Source organism: Peromyscus leucopus, chromosome 3 (assembly GCF_004664715.2).
Source record: "Peromyscus leucopus breed LL Stock chromosome 3, UCI_PerLeu_2.1, whole genome shotgun sequence".
NCBI classification, from domain to species: Eukaryota; Metazoa; Chordata; class Mammalia; order Rodentia; family Cricetidae; genus Peromyscus; species Peromyscus leucopus.
In genome coordinates, this window is record NC_051065.1 from 20,667,222 (window position 1) to 20,685,694 (window position 18,473).

The window sequence follows — 18,473 nt, forward strand, 5'->3', positions numbered from 1 at the left end:
GGATGTGTTACTGCCTTTTCCAGCTGATAACTCACTAAAAATGGTCTGCTACTTTTCTTTTCCTTCCATCTCCTTCTGACTCCTGCACTGTTATCAGAACCTACTGGGCTCCAAATGGAAGCACACGTTGAGCTGTAACCCTGGGTGATTAGAAACAGGAGCACAGGCATGCGTAGATGCACAGAAGGGCAGAAGACCAGAGAGGAAGCTCTTCCTCTTATCAAAGCTGCCGCCTCTCATGGAACATTCTGAAGAGGGTTGTTTTTCTTTGGGACATTAGACATCTATTTTCGGAAAGCTCTTCTAGAAAGTACAAAGGCGTCATGAGGGTGTAATTTCCTCCCTTGCTTTGTCCAGGGTTAAGCAAACAGTGAGAATGGAGGGAAATGAAAAACCCAGGATGCCAGAGATGGTGAGAAGTGGACCCGAAGCATTCAGTTCAATTTTCTTCTTATTATTAAAGTACACTTACTAAAATGGCAATAGCCTCCATTTTACTTTGTTCCGGCCACATTTTCCCCTTTACTTTCTTTTGAAAACATTATTTGTTGACAGGCACTAATCTTCCTTCTGCCACTCTTTCTTAATGTTGAAGAAAGCAGTGAAACACGTAATTTTTTCCTGTGTCCCTGTTGAAGAGCCAATATTGTGCAAGGACGACGACGAGTCTTATTGATAAATAACTCACAACGATGAGATGGAACACCAAAGCTTTATTTAAGGTTTCTAGATTAAAGGTCAAAGTACAGAGAAAATCACATTAAATCCACATACAAGCAATTCAAAAGAAGTAGCCACATATTCTATGCTAGACTAAGGCAAACATTCCAACACAGCAACACAGTGACAAACACTTCTGTCTCCCTAGGTGAGGAACACCCCTTCTACATGTCCTCAGTCCCACTAGACCTGTTAGAGATCAGTCTACCACAGACTCTTCTGCAGAATGTTCCTGGTGTTGGAGAGAAACATCCAACCCTTTGAATATTCTGAAATATGTTCTAAATAATACTCGGTCCAGCAAACTACTTTTTATGTGTAATCTACAAATTCAAGACTCTGTCCTGTGATAGAGATCTTGTTTTAATACAGAATATTCTCTTCTGAAATTAGCTGAACTAAACTGCAACTTCAAAAACACGATCATGTCCACCTACAGGGTTTTCTACACAACACTAGGAGTAAGCGGGTCTCAATCTACAAACACAGTTAAGTGGGGAACTACTGGAGTATTTAGCATCATCTCTAGTCAACACAACAGATCCAACAGCGAAAAAGAAGCAAGGCCACACACAAATAAAAAAGTCTGCCTACTACAGCAGGTACACAGTCTGTATATCACTACTACTTGAACAACTACAAAATCAGGGCAAAAAGCTAATCCAATGCGATCCATGAGAACCAAATCAGTGAAGCAAAGTTCTCCCTCCAGAAGGCTACCAGCGTAATTCTACTAAAAAGCACTACCTAAGTCTTACAATATACTTATTTCTATGCATCTTAAGTGTTCACTATTTCAAAGTCTTTCTACATATAGTCTGAAGGGAATCACTGTTAAAATGCAGGTTTCTTATCTATCAGCTAAAATATCAATCTATTCCATGAAAGGACAAGAAAATCAACTAGGTTATCTCCTTCACAACTGCTTTGCCCACTTCCCCAAACTTCTTTCTCATCTCCGTGGGAGCCAGAGTGTAGACGATTTTTCTCAGAGTCTGTGAAGGTACTAAATAGGAAACCATACAAAATAAAATGTGTCTAGATTATTTGGAGAAACTCAAAGACATTTACTCGAATAGTAGCCGGTCCCTCTACATAACTCTCCATGCTTTGTCTTCATGGTTCAAAAGGAAAAAAAACACACACACACACTTCAAGTCAAAGCACACTTCAGAAAGGTAAGCACTAAATATGAGTCTGCACCTGTACTCTTGCCCCGTGTCTTCATACTGCAGTCACCTGCTTGTATGTCTGGATCCTCTGTTAAAGATATGACCCTGGAGAACAGGGGTCCTGACTGACTCATCTGTGGTCCCCAGGGTCCGGCTCAGTGAGTGTGCTGAAATGTCTATTCCTGGACTATTAAGTGAACTGCTCTCTCTTTCCCATTTCTATCTTGACTCAAAGATCTTGTTCCCATGGCATTCTTGTGCATTTATCACCAAAATGAATAGATGACCTTGGTTTGGGAAAGAGGCATTTCTAAAACTAATAACAGTATTGTCTGCTCAATAGTCATTGGCAGGAGACAGCAAGCTTAGGAGGCCGCTCACAAAACCTGCTACATTGCAAACTAAATGGTCATGTAAACCTATTACTGACAATGAAACTGGGTTGTAAGAAAGTGTGGGTCCCTTTTCAGACGAGATCATATGTGGAAGTTTTACAAAATAATGCATCAGGTACCTAATAAAAGCTGTCACTATCTGAGCTATTAGTGCTATGTCAGTGCCTGACTTCTAAATGCAGTCTTTGAAAATTCCTTAACTTTACTTGTTTATTTTCCCTCAGCATGCTACTCTAGGATTAATGACATGGTGTTTGTAAAGTGTCTTGAAATCCCTAAAGTGTTATAATCGACCCAAGTACCATTTTATGCATGCAAACTATGTCTACCCAGCGAGTCCACTTAAACATCTAGGATTGGGAACTGTTGTCTCCTAAGACCTAATAAATTATTCCCTCTGGCTCCAAAAGCAAGTACTTCTTCAGTGGCAATGGGAGGGACAGCTGAGGAATTGCTTTGTGGCATCTGTCATTCAGCGCTTTTCGGATGGCACATCTCGATAAGTGCATGAGGGTCCTGGGAGTGTTGCAGCACACCTTGAAGAGAGAGTGGTAAAAATCCCAGTGTCTCTGGAAAAGCAAGACAAGATATGGTCATTGGAGGGGGGGAGGGGGGCTCCACAACTTACATAGATAAAAATCCACACTGATGCGTGTATCTCTACTTCACACACAAGAATCGCTTTCTAGAGTTTCTGAGAGTGAACAAAATGGAGCACAAAATTAAAATGGGAAGGTCAGGAAGTGAGGCATGATAATGCTGGTAAGAGAAGGGGGACACACATTCACAATCCAGGAATAACGATAGAAACTACCATGCTTGAAATGCCTGGACCATTTCAAACCAAAACGGCCATTTTAATTTAACTCAATATTATAGCATGGTTTTTTATGCACCTGGTAATATCTACGAGCAGTGGTTAGGAGGCAGGTAACTTTAGAAGGTAAAAGAGCTAATAATTAGCAGAATAAGATTATACAAGTAAGCTATTAGCCTCTAAACCCAAGGAACTTTGTGCCTGGTATCTCATGTATTAGACACAATCTTGACTTCTAAAAATCACAAACAGGATGCTCTGTGTGATGGGCTGGTTAAGAGATGGAGCAAAGCTGGCCGGTGGTGGCGCACGCCTTTAATCCCAGCACTCGGGAGGCAGAGGCAGGTGGATCTCTGTGAGTTTGAGGCCAGCCTGGTCTACAAAGTGAGTTCCAGAAAGGTGCAAAGCTACACAGAGAAACCCTGGAGAGAGAGAGAGAGAGAGAGAGAGAGAGAGAGAGAGAGAGAGAGAGAGAGAGCGCAAAGTCTCTAAGACCACAAGTGAGGACATGGCTGTACTAAGGGCTGAGCATGTGGCTCACTGCAGACTCTGAAATAGTGTTTCCTGCTTAGTCATAGTTAAAAGTGAGTGAAATATCCCCATAAAACACTATGCTTTTCTGGAAGAAAATCAGAGTGAGCAATCCCCGATATTATCACTTAACTCATTTAAAGTGATGAAAAATAAAACTGCCACCTTCATATATTTACTCAAATTTCTCTCAGAGAAATTTCCCCGAGAGACTCCTTAATATCACATATTTGACAGGCACATATAGATAGAGATTTACACTCTCATATTTGCATTTTATAATCCGTTGTTTCATTATATTTGAGAGAGCTTTGAAAGCATTCTCAAAACCAGTATTTTAAATTAGAAGGCTGCATCTTTATATGGAGGCCTGGCAGCTCTCAGCAGTGAAAACCACAGCAAGTGAATCATTTACCTCCAGGTCATCATCAGGAATGGCTCTTCTCCACTTTATGTTCCACCTGATGTGCTCGTAGGCATTGACCACAACTTCAATCGCTTTGGGGCAAGAGTGGCAAGCCTGGATCACCTGCAAAGAAAACAGAGAATGTTGTCACTTAGCGTGGGCATATGATTGACACTTCTCACAAACCAGCACACGCTGACCATCACAGCTCTGAGGAGACTGGGGTGCAAGGTCAACCTGGAATACACAGTGTATCCTGTCCCCCAAACACACCAAAGATGAAAAATTAAAGATAGAATTGAAAGAGTTAAATATAAGAACTGCATTAATTCCGAGCCAGAGAGCCGTATGAACTGGAGCTTGTCGATTCAGATCTCACAGAGGAGCAGAGGTCTTGGACAGTAGGAAGGTCTGTGGCATGTGTGTGTTCCACATCTGTGTGTGTGCAGTAATGCATCACCTCTCTGCCGGTTGGCTGAGGTAGAGTGAGAGGAAGGGAAGCTCTTGGTGGGTGTCAGTATAACCTCACATGGCGCCTTCTACAGTGGTCTCTGCTGCTCGTACGAAGCAGGAAGGTTTGTGTGAGTTTGACAGATGCCACAATTTGGAATGCCCATCTCTCTTGCTAAGACTCCTCTCCATGTTGACTCCTTACCCATCACACACACACACACACACACACACACACACACACACACACACACACACACAATTACCCTCCACAGAAGCTTCTGTGTCCACCAAAGCTCTTCCACCACTTTTTAGGTGAATGGAGAAAAGTATGAAGCAGATCCTGAAGGATAACTGAGGATGATGAACAGAAGAAACACATCCTCACTTTGGAGACCTTCCATGTTGTAGCATTCAGGGTTTTAGTCCCCGTAAGTAACACTCCCTTATGAATGAAGAATCCATTAAAAATAAGATGAGGATAACAAACAATCAGAGATCAGAAAACTGTCTTCACTGTGGAAAGCTCATTACATATACTGTTTAACTATCAGCCACATGGAGCTTCTGAAGATCAACTCTAAAATGAAATTTCTGCCCTCTGACTACAGGTCTTTCCCTAGGAGCTGAACCTATTTCTGGGGTCTTGCCACCCTGACGTACAAAGATCTCACATGTTCTCTGGGTCCAAGGTTCAGTAAACCAACTCAGTCCCCTCCATCTCTCAGTCGGCTGAACACAGAATAGCAAAGTGGAAAACACAGGCTAGCGGCTCAGGTGGTATTTTACCAGAACTTGAAACAATGAAAACGAAAGTTCTCTTCTAAATAGCTTGTAATGAAATCCAGCTCCAGTGAGTTAAGGAACAAGTAGATGCTAGGAGACTGAGTAGGGCCATGTGCAATAGATATTACAGAAAGGAGGGACAAGCTATATGGTCACCGTGTCTAACATTTGTATCTTCCCAACTGTCCCTGCATAGCCTGAAACAAACCACAACAGGAATGTCTAGACCATAGAAGTCAGCATATGCTATGACTGTACCAGGAAAAGATTTTCCTAAGTCTAGATATCAATGAAACAACAAATTCATGCCTAAATAGTATTGTATAGTGTCTTTACACACACACACACACACATACACACACACACACACACACACACACACACGAGATACAGTTAACAAATGCACACGTACATAGAGTAAAGTAATGAGGACACGTTGAGAAAAGAATTAATAAGCAATGTATTTGAAAATGTGTGTTCTGGCTCTGGTGACTTTATCAATTGTCAGCTTATGTGATTTAATATGTAATGATAACTGTATTTGATTAGCTCTCAACATTGTAGATGATTTCAGTCAGGTCTTGTGGGCTACTGTGAGCCAACACAGCGCAAAACCTGCTTTCAGTTATCCTTATTTAAAGAAGCAAAATTGCAAGCTACCACGTATTAAATAAATATATTGAAGCTTCAAATGAAGAAAGGATCAGCGCTAGTCTGTCCATCAATTGGCTGGCAATGAGCATGACTTAAATATGTATTTAATGAGAGAAATATTCTAGCTACTGTCACAGTTTTTCAGCTAGCTCTATAAAGGCAAAGAGCAACCTTGGATCGCAAGCCCATGGCAAGGTAAGCAAGTGGCTGGAACCAGTCACCTAGTGCTGCTGGGACTTCTGAAAAGTCAAAGAATCTGAAGCTTGAAAAATTAACTTCCAGCTAAGTTTGCAGGTGTTGGGGGGAGGGAGTTATGTCCCAACACTGAGCAAATACATCTACACTGAGCCCAAACTAGACCACTTCTTCATGGGAGGCGAGCTGGTGATACCAACATGGGAAGTGTCCATATACAACCTAGGTTATCTTTCTCTGGGTCTTCCTTACCCACCTCCTTGTGGAAATGGAAGCAGATGAGATTTTGCTATGAGATGTTTTTCTCTTACAACACATTGCCATCTTACTAGAGCTGGCAGTCTTTATAATATGGTATCATGGTTAAGGATGAATTTCTCATAGACAAGTTTTCATATATGTCCCCAAATATTGCTTGAAAGGGTGCATGCTAAAATTTACTTGTTATTTATCTGAAATTCACATTTAACTTAGCACCTAGTATTCTGTCTGGTAATCCTATTTCTGGTTTGTACCCAGAAAAGGTTCAAAGGAAGTTATGCATACAGGACTGTAGATATTCACAGGTTAGAAGCCAAACTTCACACATCTTCTGCTTCCATTTGCACTTGACATCCAGTAAAAGAGAATGATTAACTTTTCAGCTTCTGTTAGAGTAAAAAAAAATTGCTGGTTCCAAATCCTGATCTCCTACGTTTTTCACATGCCACAGGCCCAAAACCTCACTGCTGGCATCAGTTTTTCTGATGCTCTACTAAGTCTTCCAGAAGGCTTGATTCTCCAGTCCTGAAAGGATCCTTTCTAGCCTGGCAGCCTCCTGTTTTTTCAGACTCTTCAGGCTTCTGGAGCTAATACAACTGGGCTCATCTTCTCAGGCCTCAGTAACTATTTCACCCAGGCCAAAATGAATAAACAAATAGGTAGAAAACTCGAAAACATCACTCTCCACTGAATGCTGGAAACCTAGACTATCACATGACAGTGGACTGCTGTGGGCCCCAAGGCAGAAGTCACAGCCTCTGCTTAGCCTTGGCCGATCTGAGGAGAAGAGTGACTTTCTGTCATTCTTTTTTTTTTTTTTTTTTTTTTTTTTGGTTTTTCGAGACAGGGTTTCTCTGTGTAGCTCTGCGCCTTTCCTGGAACTCACTTGGTAGCCCAGGCTGGCCTCGAACTCACAGAGATCCGCCTGCCTCTGCCTCCCGAGTGCTGGGATTAAAGGCGTGCGCCACCACCACCCGGCTTCTGTCATTCTTTAGTGAGTCTTTCCTCCACCACAGAACAAGAACTAGACAGAGATGAAATCTCTTTCTAAAACAGGGATGACTGGAGAGCAGTTTGGATGCCACCCCTTGTCATCTGTCCACTAAAAGCACAAATAAATATGACGCAAATTCAAGGGGCAGGGCAGGTGACTCAATGGATTAAGTACTTTAGGCAAGCACAGAACTGGGGGTCCATCCCCAAGACCCTCTGAAAAGATTGGCATCTTATTCCCAGTGCTAGGGAGGCAGAGGAAAGGGAATCCCGTCCCAGGAGCTTGCTGACCAGTCAGTTTAACTAACCAGTCAACTCCAGGATCCCAAAAATACAGTGGGAAAATGACTGATGAAGTCGACCTTAAGTTGACCTCCACCTCCAAATACACATACACGTGTTCATGCACACCCTGACACACACCTGCACGTATACACACACATGTGCACACAGAGGGAAGGAGAGAGAGAAAGATGCTCCCCAAACTTTTTCAAATACCGCTTGTAAGATACTTCAGTAAAAAACTATCCTAAAGCTGCCTTCAACCTTATATGGTGCTATATTTTTGTACACACACACAAAAAAAAAAAAGAAAGAAAAAGAAAAAGAAAAGAAAAAACCAAAAATAAACAAACAAACAACCCACTTTCTATCAAGGGAAACTTGAGCAATGAGCTTCACACACAACGTCGTTCAATGGCAGAAACCACCCTCTCCTCCCCCAAATCCACACATTATCTTTCCCTTCACTAGAAAAGAAAAAAAATGTCTTTCTTGCCCTACAAGAAATCTCGATTTTGGCTCCCTGGGGTGTCGCTTCCTTTTGAATTATGCTAGGAGAGAAAAAAACCAAATGTCCTTTTGTACCCTGAAAAGCAATCGCAGACCCTATCTTTCTCCCCACCCTCTGCCATCCAGCTTATGTAATTTATACAGTGGCTCTCAGTGAAATGCACCCTTGCTCCATCCACTTTGCATGGGGAAGACAGCATCTGCAGCTGTGACCTTGCTCCTTGTAAATAAGGAAACCGAATTCCCCATCCAGGAGAGAACAAATCACTTTATCTTCTGGATAAATGGGGCAGTCGTTTTGCCTGTCCTAAAGATGACTTTCTCTTAGGAGAGTTGGGCTGAGAAGTAGTGTTCTAAATCACTTTCAGGCATCTGCATAGTAAATTGAATAGTTTTTCTTCTGCTCTCCCATTCTCACACACATCTGAGGGGGCAGCGATGAAACTGTTGACAATAGCAGGCAGGCACCAGGAGCCAAGTCTACAAGTCTACGTTAAATCTCCTTAGCAATCAGCCAGAGCACAGGAAGCTAGAGGAGCAAACAAAAGCAAGCAGGAAAACACTGACGGTGCAGCCAGCCTTCCTTGGGACACAAGACTTATTGTGTGCTTATTGTCAAGGCTGGAGGAGCCACCAAGCAGGGCCAGTACCAGAAACTCTTATCCTGCCCCAAAGGCACACACGACAAGGAAGAGGAGGACAGGGAAATTGGCTGAACATCCTCACCAGACTAGTGGGCATGCCACATCCACTCTCTTCTTAAATGTTGCTGAATAATTCATGCGACTACCTGAACGATCAAACAGGAAACTTGGAGAAAGGCGTCCAAAATTAGCACAGCAAGTACACAGCCAGGTAGACACTGTGTTCAGCATCACTGGACCTCTGACCTCTGCTCCTAACAGCAGAGAACCAGTCATCGGACCTCCACAAACTCCTAAGACTTCTTACCCCCAAACAGAAGCACTTTGAAAGTCTCTTCGCACTAATTTAGCATTCAAAAGCGAATGAGAAGGGGTGTGAGAGACGTGATACACAGGCCCACTGGGCCATGAGCTTCAGGATTGAGCTCAGCATTTCCGTCTGCAGGCACACTGTCCCAGTCGCATCCTTCCCTGAGCTGGCAATGTCCAGTGAGTCTAGCAGAGCCCACAGCAATGACTTAGTGCTCAAAACTGTTTGATACTATCCTAAGACCCATGGCATCATCTGCCAAAGGCTACCATGCACCAGGAACCACGCTAGACAGTTTTGAAATAGTATCTCATGCAATTAAAAAAAAACAAAAACAAAAACAGAAGACATTCCTGACTGTCAGACTGACTGACAGAGTGGGACAACACACTTCCCTGGTACCTTTGTCACCTGCATCCCCTCCAGCCTGCTCTCTAGAAGGAAATGGTACGAGGGCATAAATAGAGGAAAAAAGCTTTATTTTTTAATTTTACTTACTTATTCATTTTCATGGGCATGTCTGTGTGAACCCAGGAGCTAGAGTTAGAGGTTGTCGGGAGCCCGGACGTGGGTGATGGGAACTGAACCTGGGACCTCTGCAAGAGCAGCAAGTGCTCTTAATTGCTCCCCAGCCCACCCAAATACACTTTCTAAAGTGAGCTGTGGTGAGGAGACAGTCTGCTTGACTTTCGGCATTCTGCTATAAGTAATAAGAAGAGCCTGGTGTAAATGGGACACAAGGAGGGGGAAATGGGCGACAGGGGGGATGTTTATAGATACAGAGAGGCGGTGAGGGTAAGAAGTGGGGTGCCAGTCTGCAAGGACTGAGTGCACATCAAGAAAGAGTGAGAAGTGTCTGGTCCCGTCCTCTAAGTGTGAGTGTGGTGCACTGTGAACAGGTGTAAATTTCCTTCTAATAAGAGATGGTATTCACATACTGTTGCCAAAGATTTAAGCCAAGAATACCCATTTCACAGATGGGGAAACTGAGGCTTAAGAAGGTAGTAATTTATTCAATCACTCCCTTATGGGAGTAGCAGGGCCAAAATCTGCTGAAAATTCCTTTTATTATTTTTATTCTAAAATGAGTGAGCTATAGAAGACCAAATGGAGAAAAAGAATAGCAAGGAAGGAGAAAAATACAAAAAATGTGTAGAGGTAAAGTGCCTACAGATGCTTGACATTTTTAGACATATTTAACAGATATCCTGAGACAAGTATCATGACTAGTTAAAATCTGGAATAAATACAAAACTTGGCTCAGAAGGACAGAGAAGCCCCTGGTATAGCCTGAATCAAAGAGGTAACGGTTTGCAGGTTGCATGTGAGCTTTTGTGGGCCATACATCAGCAGTAGGTGGTCATCCTGGGTGATTGTATAAACGACAGAGAAAGTATTTTAGAGACAGATACCCAGGTGAAAGACGGTTGTGTGCTCATACATCATAGAAGTCGACAGTTAGGACCAGACTCTCATTTCACCTGAAATCCAGGGAGTCAGAGCAAGCAACTCAGAACAGAAAACACCAGATAGTACTCTCTGAGCACTGGGATCCTGAGTCAGACTTCAGTGGGACTGTAACCCACGACCACCAAAGAACCATTTGGAATTAACCATGAAACTGTTAGTAAGTCTGGGAGTGTCCTCTGCTTTATACCTAAGTTTAAGGGAAGAAAGTTAACCCACAGCTAAGACACTGACAACCAAGTGAAAATTCCCCGTTGGGTTCCGTAGCACTGATCCTACTTCTTAACTCAGTCACTGAATCTCTTTGGATTATCTGGAGTTTTTCCTGGCTGAACTCACCACTCTCAGATGATTTTTATTCTTTTTCTTTTCTTTTTTGTTTGTTCAGTTGTTTGGTTGTTTTTTTTTTTTTTTTTTTTTTTCCTTTCAATTTTATGAGACAAGGCCTTACTACATGACCCAGGCTGGCCTCCCGCCCATACGTCTCCAGTGCTGGACCAACAGGAGCACATGCGCCACCACTTCTGACGGCTCCCATCTTTTGCACCTTTCCTCTAACTTGTCCTCACGCCGCAGGAGCACGGGTGAGTCCTTGACCTTTTACCAGAGTGGGACAGAACACTCAGGCAGGATGCACTAACTTTATACAAGTACGGGAGGAGCTAGCCCCGCCCCAGTCAGACGGACTAGTCCTCGGGTTTCTCAGCCTCTCTAAAGTTTTAGAATGGCAGGGTCATCTGGTTTGTTTTAAATGTTAAATCCATTTTGACTACCAAATTAATGATCATCATTAGCCTGATGTTAGCATCTCCTGCATTCCTCTACTTTATCACAGACGGCGAATATTAAAATGACCTCTGTGTGTGTTTTTCTTTCCCAATAGACTCTAAGCTACTTGAGTAGGTACCTTGTCTTGGTCATATCAACATCATTAGCATCTGGTCTCTGCCAGCCCATTAGAGATTATTAATTAGTATTGTTCAGCACAGAGGTCATGCTGTATGGTACGATGAGAATAAATCCTTGAATCAAATTACCTAAGGTCAGATCCTAATCCCACCACTGCAGGAGCTCAGAAGTGAGGTGACTGGATGCCTCAGTCTCCTCTGCTGGAGAACAGGGACAATGAATCCCTTATAGAATTATTGAAGGAATCAAATTAACAAATACAAAGTGTTTATAACAATCTACTGAACTCGTTATAAGTCATCATTGGTCCCTATGTGTTGGCTGACATTGTCAGCTTTTGTCAAACTGGAAGACTGTGCAGCTCTTTCCTGGCTGGAAGCTAACTCATTCCAAAGCAAGTTATGCAGTCTTTAGACCAAACATTGAGTAGGAATAATTGTCTGTCCCTCATGAGCTGACTTTTCTAACTCCTACCCAAATTTCAAACAGATGTAGAGAAGGATGGGGAGGTCTTACAGTGGTCAGACGTGGCTGTTCAGGACTCAAGTCTTGAACAAGTTGGAATCACCTGGAGACTGGAGGGCACACCTCTATTTGAGCTAGACCCAGGATGCAGCCTCACCTTGTGGAACTGTGGGGGATAGATCAGTGCAGCCCCGTAGTTCAGCAGCAGCTGGTAGCAGACCTCGGGCTGTGCAGCAGGGCGCACAGAGGTGACCTTCAGCACGTACTGGATGGCTGCACAGCCGTTGATATCCATGAGGTTGGCCTCTGCGCCCGCATCCAGCATCATCTGCATGAGCACGTGGTCGCAATTCCAGGCAGCCTTGTGCAGAGGGGACTTGAAGTCATCATCGCGGGCGTTGACTTGAGCGTTGTTGTCCAGCAGCGTGCGGCAGATGAGGTGGTGTTCCCGGCTGTACTCCTGCTCCTTGAAGCGCAGGGCCCAGTAGGTGGCCACGGCCAGAGGGGTCTCCATGTGGGCGTTCGTGCTGTCGACGATGGCCCCGTTCTCCACGTAGAAGGCCACCAGCTCGGAGAGGCCGAAGTGGGCAGCCGTGTGCAGGGGTGTCTCCTCATCCTGGTTGTTGGTTTTCATGTTCACATTTGCACCTGTGAAGGGAAATGGAAGCGGACAACTGTTTAGACACGTGTCTGTGTTTATGGTTCTTTCATACGTATGAGCAAGACTCTTTCTCACAGGTTCTCTTTAACCTCTGCTTGTCATGCGTGAGTCCCGCCTAGCCATAAAGGTTAAATTGCTCCTTAAGCAGCACCACTGTCTTCCTGACTACCAACAAATGTACCCCAGAAGAGTAGTTAACAATCTTTCCCAAAGCCTCAAGCAATGCTGGACTCCAACTCTTCATTCCCAGGTGCCTGTGGAAGTAAGTGATGTCTATAACAAAATACTTTCTCTCGTTGCAATGTCAAACACCGTTGAAATACAATATCTTGAATTTTTTAATGTTAAAGTTTGGCAACAGGCAAAGAAGCTTGCCACCAGTCTGACTACTTGAGTTGGATATCTGAGACTCAAATGGTGGGTTCAAAATCCACAAATGGTCCTGTGAGTTCTATGCACACGTTCACAAACACACAAATAATAAGAGACAAATAAGTACAATTTTAAATATAAAAATGAAGGCTATTTTTTAAATAACTGTAGGTCATGTGACACACTTTAAAATGTGTAGGCTTTTAATTTTAGTTTTACTTATGTGTATATGTGTGCCCCACTTGTCTCTGTGCGCACCATGTGCATGCAGAAGTCCCTTGAACTAGAGTTATATGTGATTTTCTGGGTGCTGTGAATTCTGGGTGCTGAAGCCATGTCCTCTGCAAAGGCAACACATGTTCTTAACCACCAAACCATCTCTCTAGTCCCTAAAAATTGTTTAAGTGTTTTATAAAACAGCATCTTTCTTGTCTTTCAAAGCAGGTGGATCTCAAGTTTGATGCAAATAGACTATGGTGACATGAAAGATTCCCAGTAGTTAGGCTGAGATCACAGCATCATGGAAGCTATGTCTTTGGAATATAATGAACACAAACATGCACACACATGGGCAAACGTACACAAGTGCACACACACACACACACACACACACACACACACACACACACACACAATCTTTAGCACCAAAACAATCTAAAGGTCATAGTTTGCATTGAGAAGTGTTGACGTTAGCATTATGGAAGTAGTCACCAGAAGAAAAAAAAACATAGACAGTAATTGACAAAAACATTTCATAGACAATTGTTCATGCTTGGATGGCACCTTAGAAACGATTTCATGCAACCCACCTACTTAGCAGACTAGGAAACCAGTTTTTGTTTTTCTGATAAGAAATGTTAACTATTTAGAATGATTAACCTGAGAGACTAGAAATTTCCTTCTTTGCCTAATTTGAAGGGGTAGACCAAATAACCCCTAAAGGCCAGTGTCATAAATAATTCTACTGGAAATTTTCATAGGTACTTTAAATATGTCTGAAGAGATTATTATTATTATTATTATTATTATTATTATTATTATTATTGGTGGTGGTGGTAGTGTTAGTGTTAATGTTATTGCTATATCTAATATTAATTTGGAATTGAACCAAGTACAGCATTGCAACCTAAATGCATTTCACACACTGCCTCATGGACACTTTCCAGCACTCTGTGGTAGATTCAGTTTTCTACCCTGATTTTACAGTTGGAGAAAGTCATCTTCGGGTTAACATTTTGCACAAAGTACACCAAGCTAGTGAGCTTGCAAGCAGAAATTTGAAAGCAGACAGGCTGGCTTGAAATAAAATCCCTTATTACAATTCTATTCCCCTCATTATTATTTTTCTGCAGGAAATTTTATATTGTTTGCTGTATGAAAACCTGATGTAGCAGAAATGCGATTGCATTTTATAAATTTAAATATGGTTTTCCCACATGGATAGCTCCTTCTTGGCTTTATTTACAGCATCCCCTGATTATTCAGAATATGTTTAAGAAGGGAATTCTCCCACAAGCATGCTCAATGTCTAGGTAAGGAATCATCTCTCCAGTGAGGTTTCTCCAAGCATGTGGCTGGGCAGACACTGGGCTCTTCTCGCTTGCAGAGGGTGGAACTGTAATCAAAGCCATCTTCACCGTGGTCCTCAGTATTCTGACCTGGAAGGGTTCTGTTTGAGGTCTTCTTTCCAGAAGAGTACCTGCTTTTAAGTGAAATGGAGTAAATACAAATGTCTTCCCGGAAGCCATGTGCAGGGTCACTTCAACTGCTGGAGAATTTCCAGTAAGAAAAGAAATCAAAGACTCAGGATGAAATTTTTACAGGCCAACTGAGAGTGAACCGCTGCCTTTGTCTTTTAATGGACTTGGACATTTATTCTCGATCCTTGACCTCTTGGGATAACTGAATTCATGGCACAGTCACCTTTTCTGAGCTGGAACTTTTCATTTTTATACTTGAATTGTGTCTCTGGCAAGAACTTTCCAAAAGAATATATAATGCTTTTTAATTTTAGATTCTTTTGATTTCTCCAAAAAATTAGAGCTCAGGAGTGCGACATTGGGGGAAATTTTACAATTACTTTTTCACAGGAAGGTACAATTTATTAGTTGTCAACAGCTTCCATGATAAAGCTTAAAATAAGAGAAGTGAATCTCCCTGCAGCAATGTAGACTAGTCTGACATCAAGGTGTCTGTAGGGCCAGTTCTCTCTGGAGACTCAGAAAGAAAACCCATCTCAGCTTCTGGTGACAGCTGGTGAGCCTTGGTGGCCCATTGCTTGTAGAAGTGTCATGTCAATCTTGACCTCCGTGTCCATGTGGCGATGTCTGTTTCTTCACAAAGAAGAATGCCTCAGATACTGCAATGGGCTCATAATGGCTTGTTATCCCAGCGATGGTATCTTCAGGAACTGGTTCCCAGCACAGTCACAGGCTGAAGTGTCAGAGACTGGGGCTTCTACATGAGGGATACAACTCCAGCTTATGATGTAATGGATGCATCTTGATACACACAAATTTAATTGCACAGCTTCAACATTATTGTAGTCATACCCCAGTTAAAGAAAGCAAACACACCCTCCCTCTCTGAGACAAGGGCTCACTAATATAGCCCAGGCTGGCCTCTCCTCTAACTCACAGAGACAAACATACCTCTGCCTCCTGAGTGCTGGGATTAAAGGCATGCACCACCATGCTCTGGTATGAAAACAGTTCTTGATGTAAAGGAGCTCCGGCCTTCTACTCTCTGCCCAATGACAACTTCATCCAGCTAGAGGTGACTATGGCTGCTTCACAAACCTGTTCGCATAGGAAAATCTTTGCACTTCCTTTTAGTCTCACAACTTGTGTGCAGAACTCTAAAGCAGATGGTTTGGTTTCTTTCTAAGTTTGAACACAAGAGCCATATGAACATATTGTTCTGTTTTGCTCCCTTTACTCAGCATTCTGTTGTGATGCTTGCTACTCTGTTCTTTTTGCTGGTTCTGTCTCTCAGCATAAGTCATCCACAGCTTGTCCTTGCTACTAATGAGAGACATTTCCCATTTCAGGCTATTCCAAACCCTACTGTTTTGGGAATTCTGACATATTCTTGCACGACAGTGGTGTTCATGTGCAGGAGTTTCTCTGGCTTCTATGTCTATGAATGGAGCAGCTGCACTATTGAGTATACCTAGCTTTAGTTTCATTAAATCGAGTGAGTTCAAGGCCAGTGAGCTGCACTCCTCTGTGGCCTCTGCATCAGCTCCTGCCTCCAGGTTCCTGTCTTGAGTTCCTGTCCTGACTTCCCTCAGCAGTGGAGTGAGACCTGAGATTTGTAAGCTGAAATAAACACACTTTCCTCCTCAAGTTGCTTTTGGTCTTTGTATTTTACCACAGCAATCTAAACTCTAACTAAAATGCTACCTATTCATTTATCAAGACACCATCATTGACAAGAAATCCCTTCTCACCATTTTTCAGTCACAATCCTCAAGGATACAAATGAAAACACAGCAATTTATCCTGACCTCCTTTTTCACATCATCATGGACAACTACACTTTTCTTAGAAAAGGTCACTAGGATGAAACATTCATGCCTCATGGGTAACAGTGACCTGTGGCACCCGTGAGAATGCAAAGGAAATATTAAAACAGATGGATAGTAAAGATCTTAGGAAGAAACTGACTGAGTTTACTAACTTCACAGAGACGTTCCTTTCTCATTCGGCTGGCTGCTTCGGGGGTTTGGTTGCTTCACATTGGTTCCTTTCCACTTAGTCTCACTGGCTTGAACTACACCTGCCTCGGTTTGAAGGGTGGAGCAGATTTGTATGTAGGAAAAACACAGCATGTTTGGTCAGGGCTCCTTTACGAATATGTTAATAAAATCTGTTCTGGAGCATTCCCCAAGAGTTTTACCTACTGTGTCTCACTTATTAACACTAGTATTATTTTCAAGACATCTATTATTCAAAGGTTAGACCTCATTTTTCTCCTGTTCAGGGCTTTTCATTTTCCATGAGTTCTGTTACTATTTCTCAAGTCTGCTTCTTTGTCAAGGATGTAATTTTGTCCAGTGTCAAGTTTGCTATTAACTATCATCAAAGCATGTTTTCCTTTGGCTGCTTTGTTCTTCTTTCAATTTTGTCCTTTCTGTCTACAACCTAAAGCAAAGATCTTTCTATGTGTCTTCCATAGTCTTGTCTTAAACGAAACCTCAAATGGAAGACCATTGTCCTCACAGTCCCCTTACTCTAGAACTTTCACTCTCTATGGTATGAATCTGAGAACTGATTTCTTCTGTGTCGGCAGGAACCATCACTTCCTCAATCTCTGTAGGCTGTTTTTGAAACCACAATGAGGTTTTTGGGGTTTTTTGTTTGTTTGTTTGTTTTTTGTCCTTTCTTATGGGTAATCTCACCAACTCCAGTGACTCCTCTATTTTCATGGAAAACAGAGGTCTCTGGCTCTTTCTTTCTTTTCTCTCTATCCTGATACCATTCTGCAAGCCGTTGTGGGTAGTCCTTTCAACATAATCACAGTCACAATTGTAGATTTTTCTGGGGATAATTGCATTGACATTATCAAAGAGCCAAGTGAACTTGTCTGCGATGGGTCCTCTGAGAGATGCTTACCCATGCTCACACTGTTAGGTTCACTCTGAGTCACTGGTTCAAGTTTTCCAGGTGACCTTCACTAAGTCATTCAACTTTTCCTTGATTGCCAACATACGATAATTTTCCCATAGGATAGGTTAAGTGTGCTCAGTAACACTATTCAAATGCCTGAGACATAAAGCAACAGAAGTTCTTCACTCACTCGCCCCTGGAGAATCAAATGTCCTCTGTTTGCTCTCTCAGGAAGTCGAGTCTGATCAGTGCTGTGGCTTCTTCATCATGATATGGAGTCTCCTTAACCAAGTGACTGACCCATGACTATTTCTCAAGGAGAAATAAACATGAAATCCCCATGTAAACTTTCACTGCACTGTGGAGATGAACCAGTCACCTCCACCTTTGCCACTGTGGTTGGCTGGGTGGAAGAAAGTGAAAGAGCCAGGAATGATGGCCTACACTAATAACTCAGTTAAGAACTAGAGCTTGGTCCCTGCTTTTTGAAACTGAGCAAGCAGTTGCTGAGGAAGAGCCACAAACAGAGGACACCCCTGATGGCAAGGACAAGGAGGCCTGATGGGATGAGCCATAAACAGCTCAAGATGATAACCAAATATGGACAAAGCCTAGGACTTGTTCAGGCCTGCCCCAAAATGGAAAACTGTAACCCTGATTAGCCCCTGACTAGCCCTGGTCAATTAGAACATACTAATATAATTGCCACTTGCTTAAGCCAATCATATCCAAAATGACCTAACTGCCTCCGGATTTCCTCATAGCTGTGTTTTAAAAGAGCCCACACATCCTTCTCTGGCTCTTCACCATTTTGCCTTTGTGTAGGATGGTTGGCCCCAGCGTGCTGGATAATAAATACTCTT

General features: G+C 42.7%; 1 protein-coding gene across 1 annotated transcript in view; it reads right to left on the reverse strand.

Moving 5' to 3' along the window:
• Nucleotides 1-693: 693 nt before the first annotated feature.
• The window catches only part of Asb4 (ankyrin repeat and SOCS box containing 4), a 42,772-nt gene continuing 24,992 nt past the window's right edge, over nucleotides 694-18,473 (reverse strand). The window contains exons 3-5 of the mRNA XM_028869825.2: nucleotides 12,125-12,615; nucleotides 4,051-4,164; nucleotides 694-2,856 (exon numbers count right to left, since the gene is read on the reverse strand). Coding sequence (XP_028725658.1) covers nucleotides 2,668-2,856; nucleotides 4,051-4,164; nucleotides 12,125-12,615 — 794 coding nt within the window. The 3' untranslated portion in view covers nucleotides 694-2,667. The remainder of the gene's footprint in view (nucleotides 2,857-4,050; nucleotides 4,165-12,124; nucleotides 12,616-18,473) is intronic.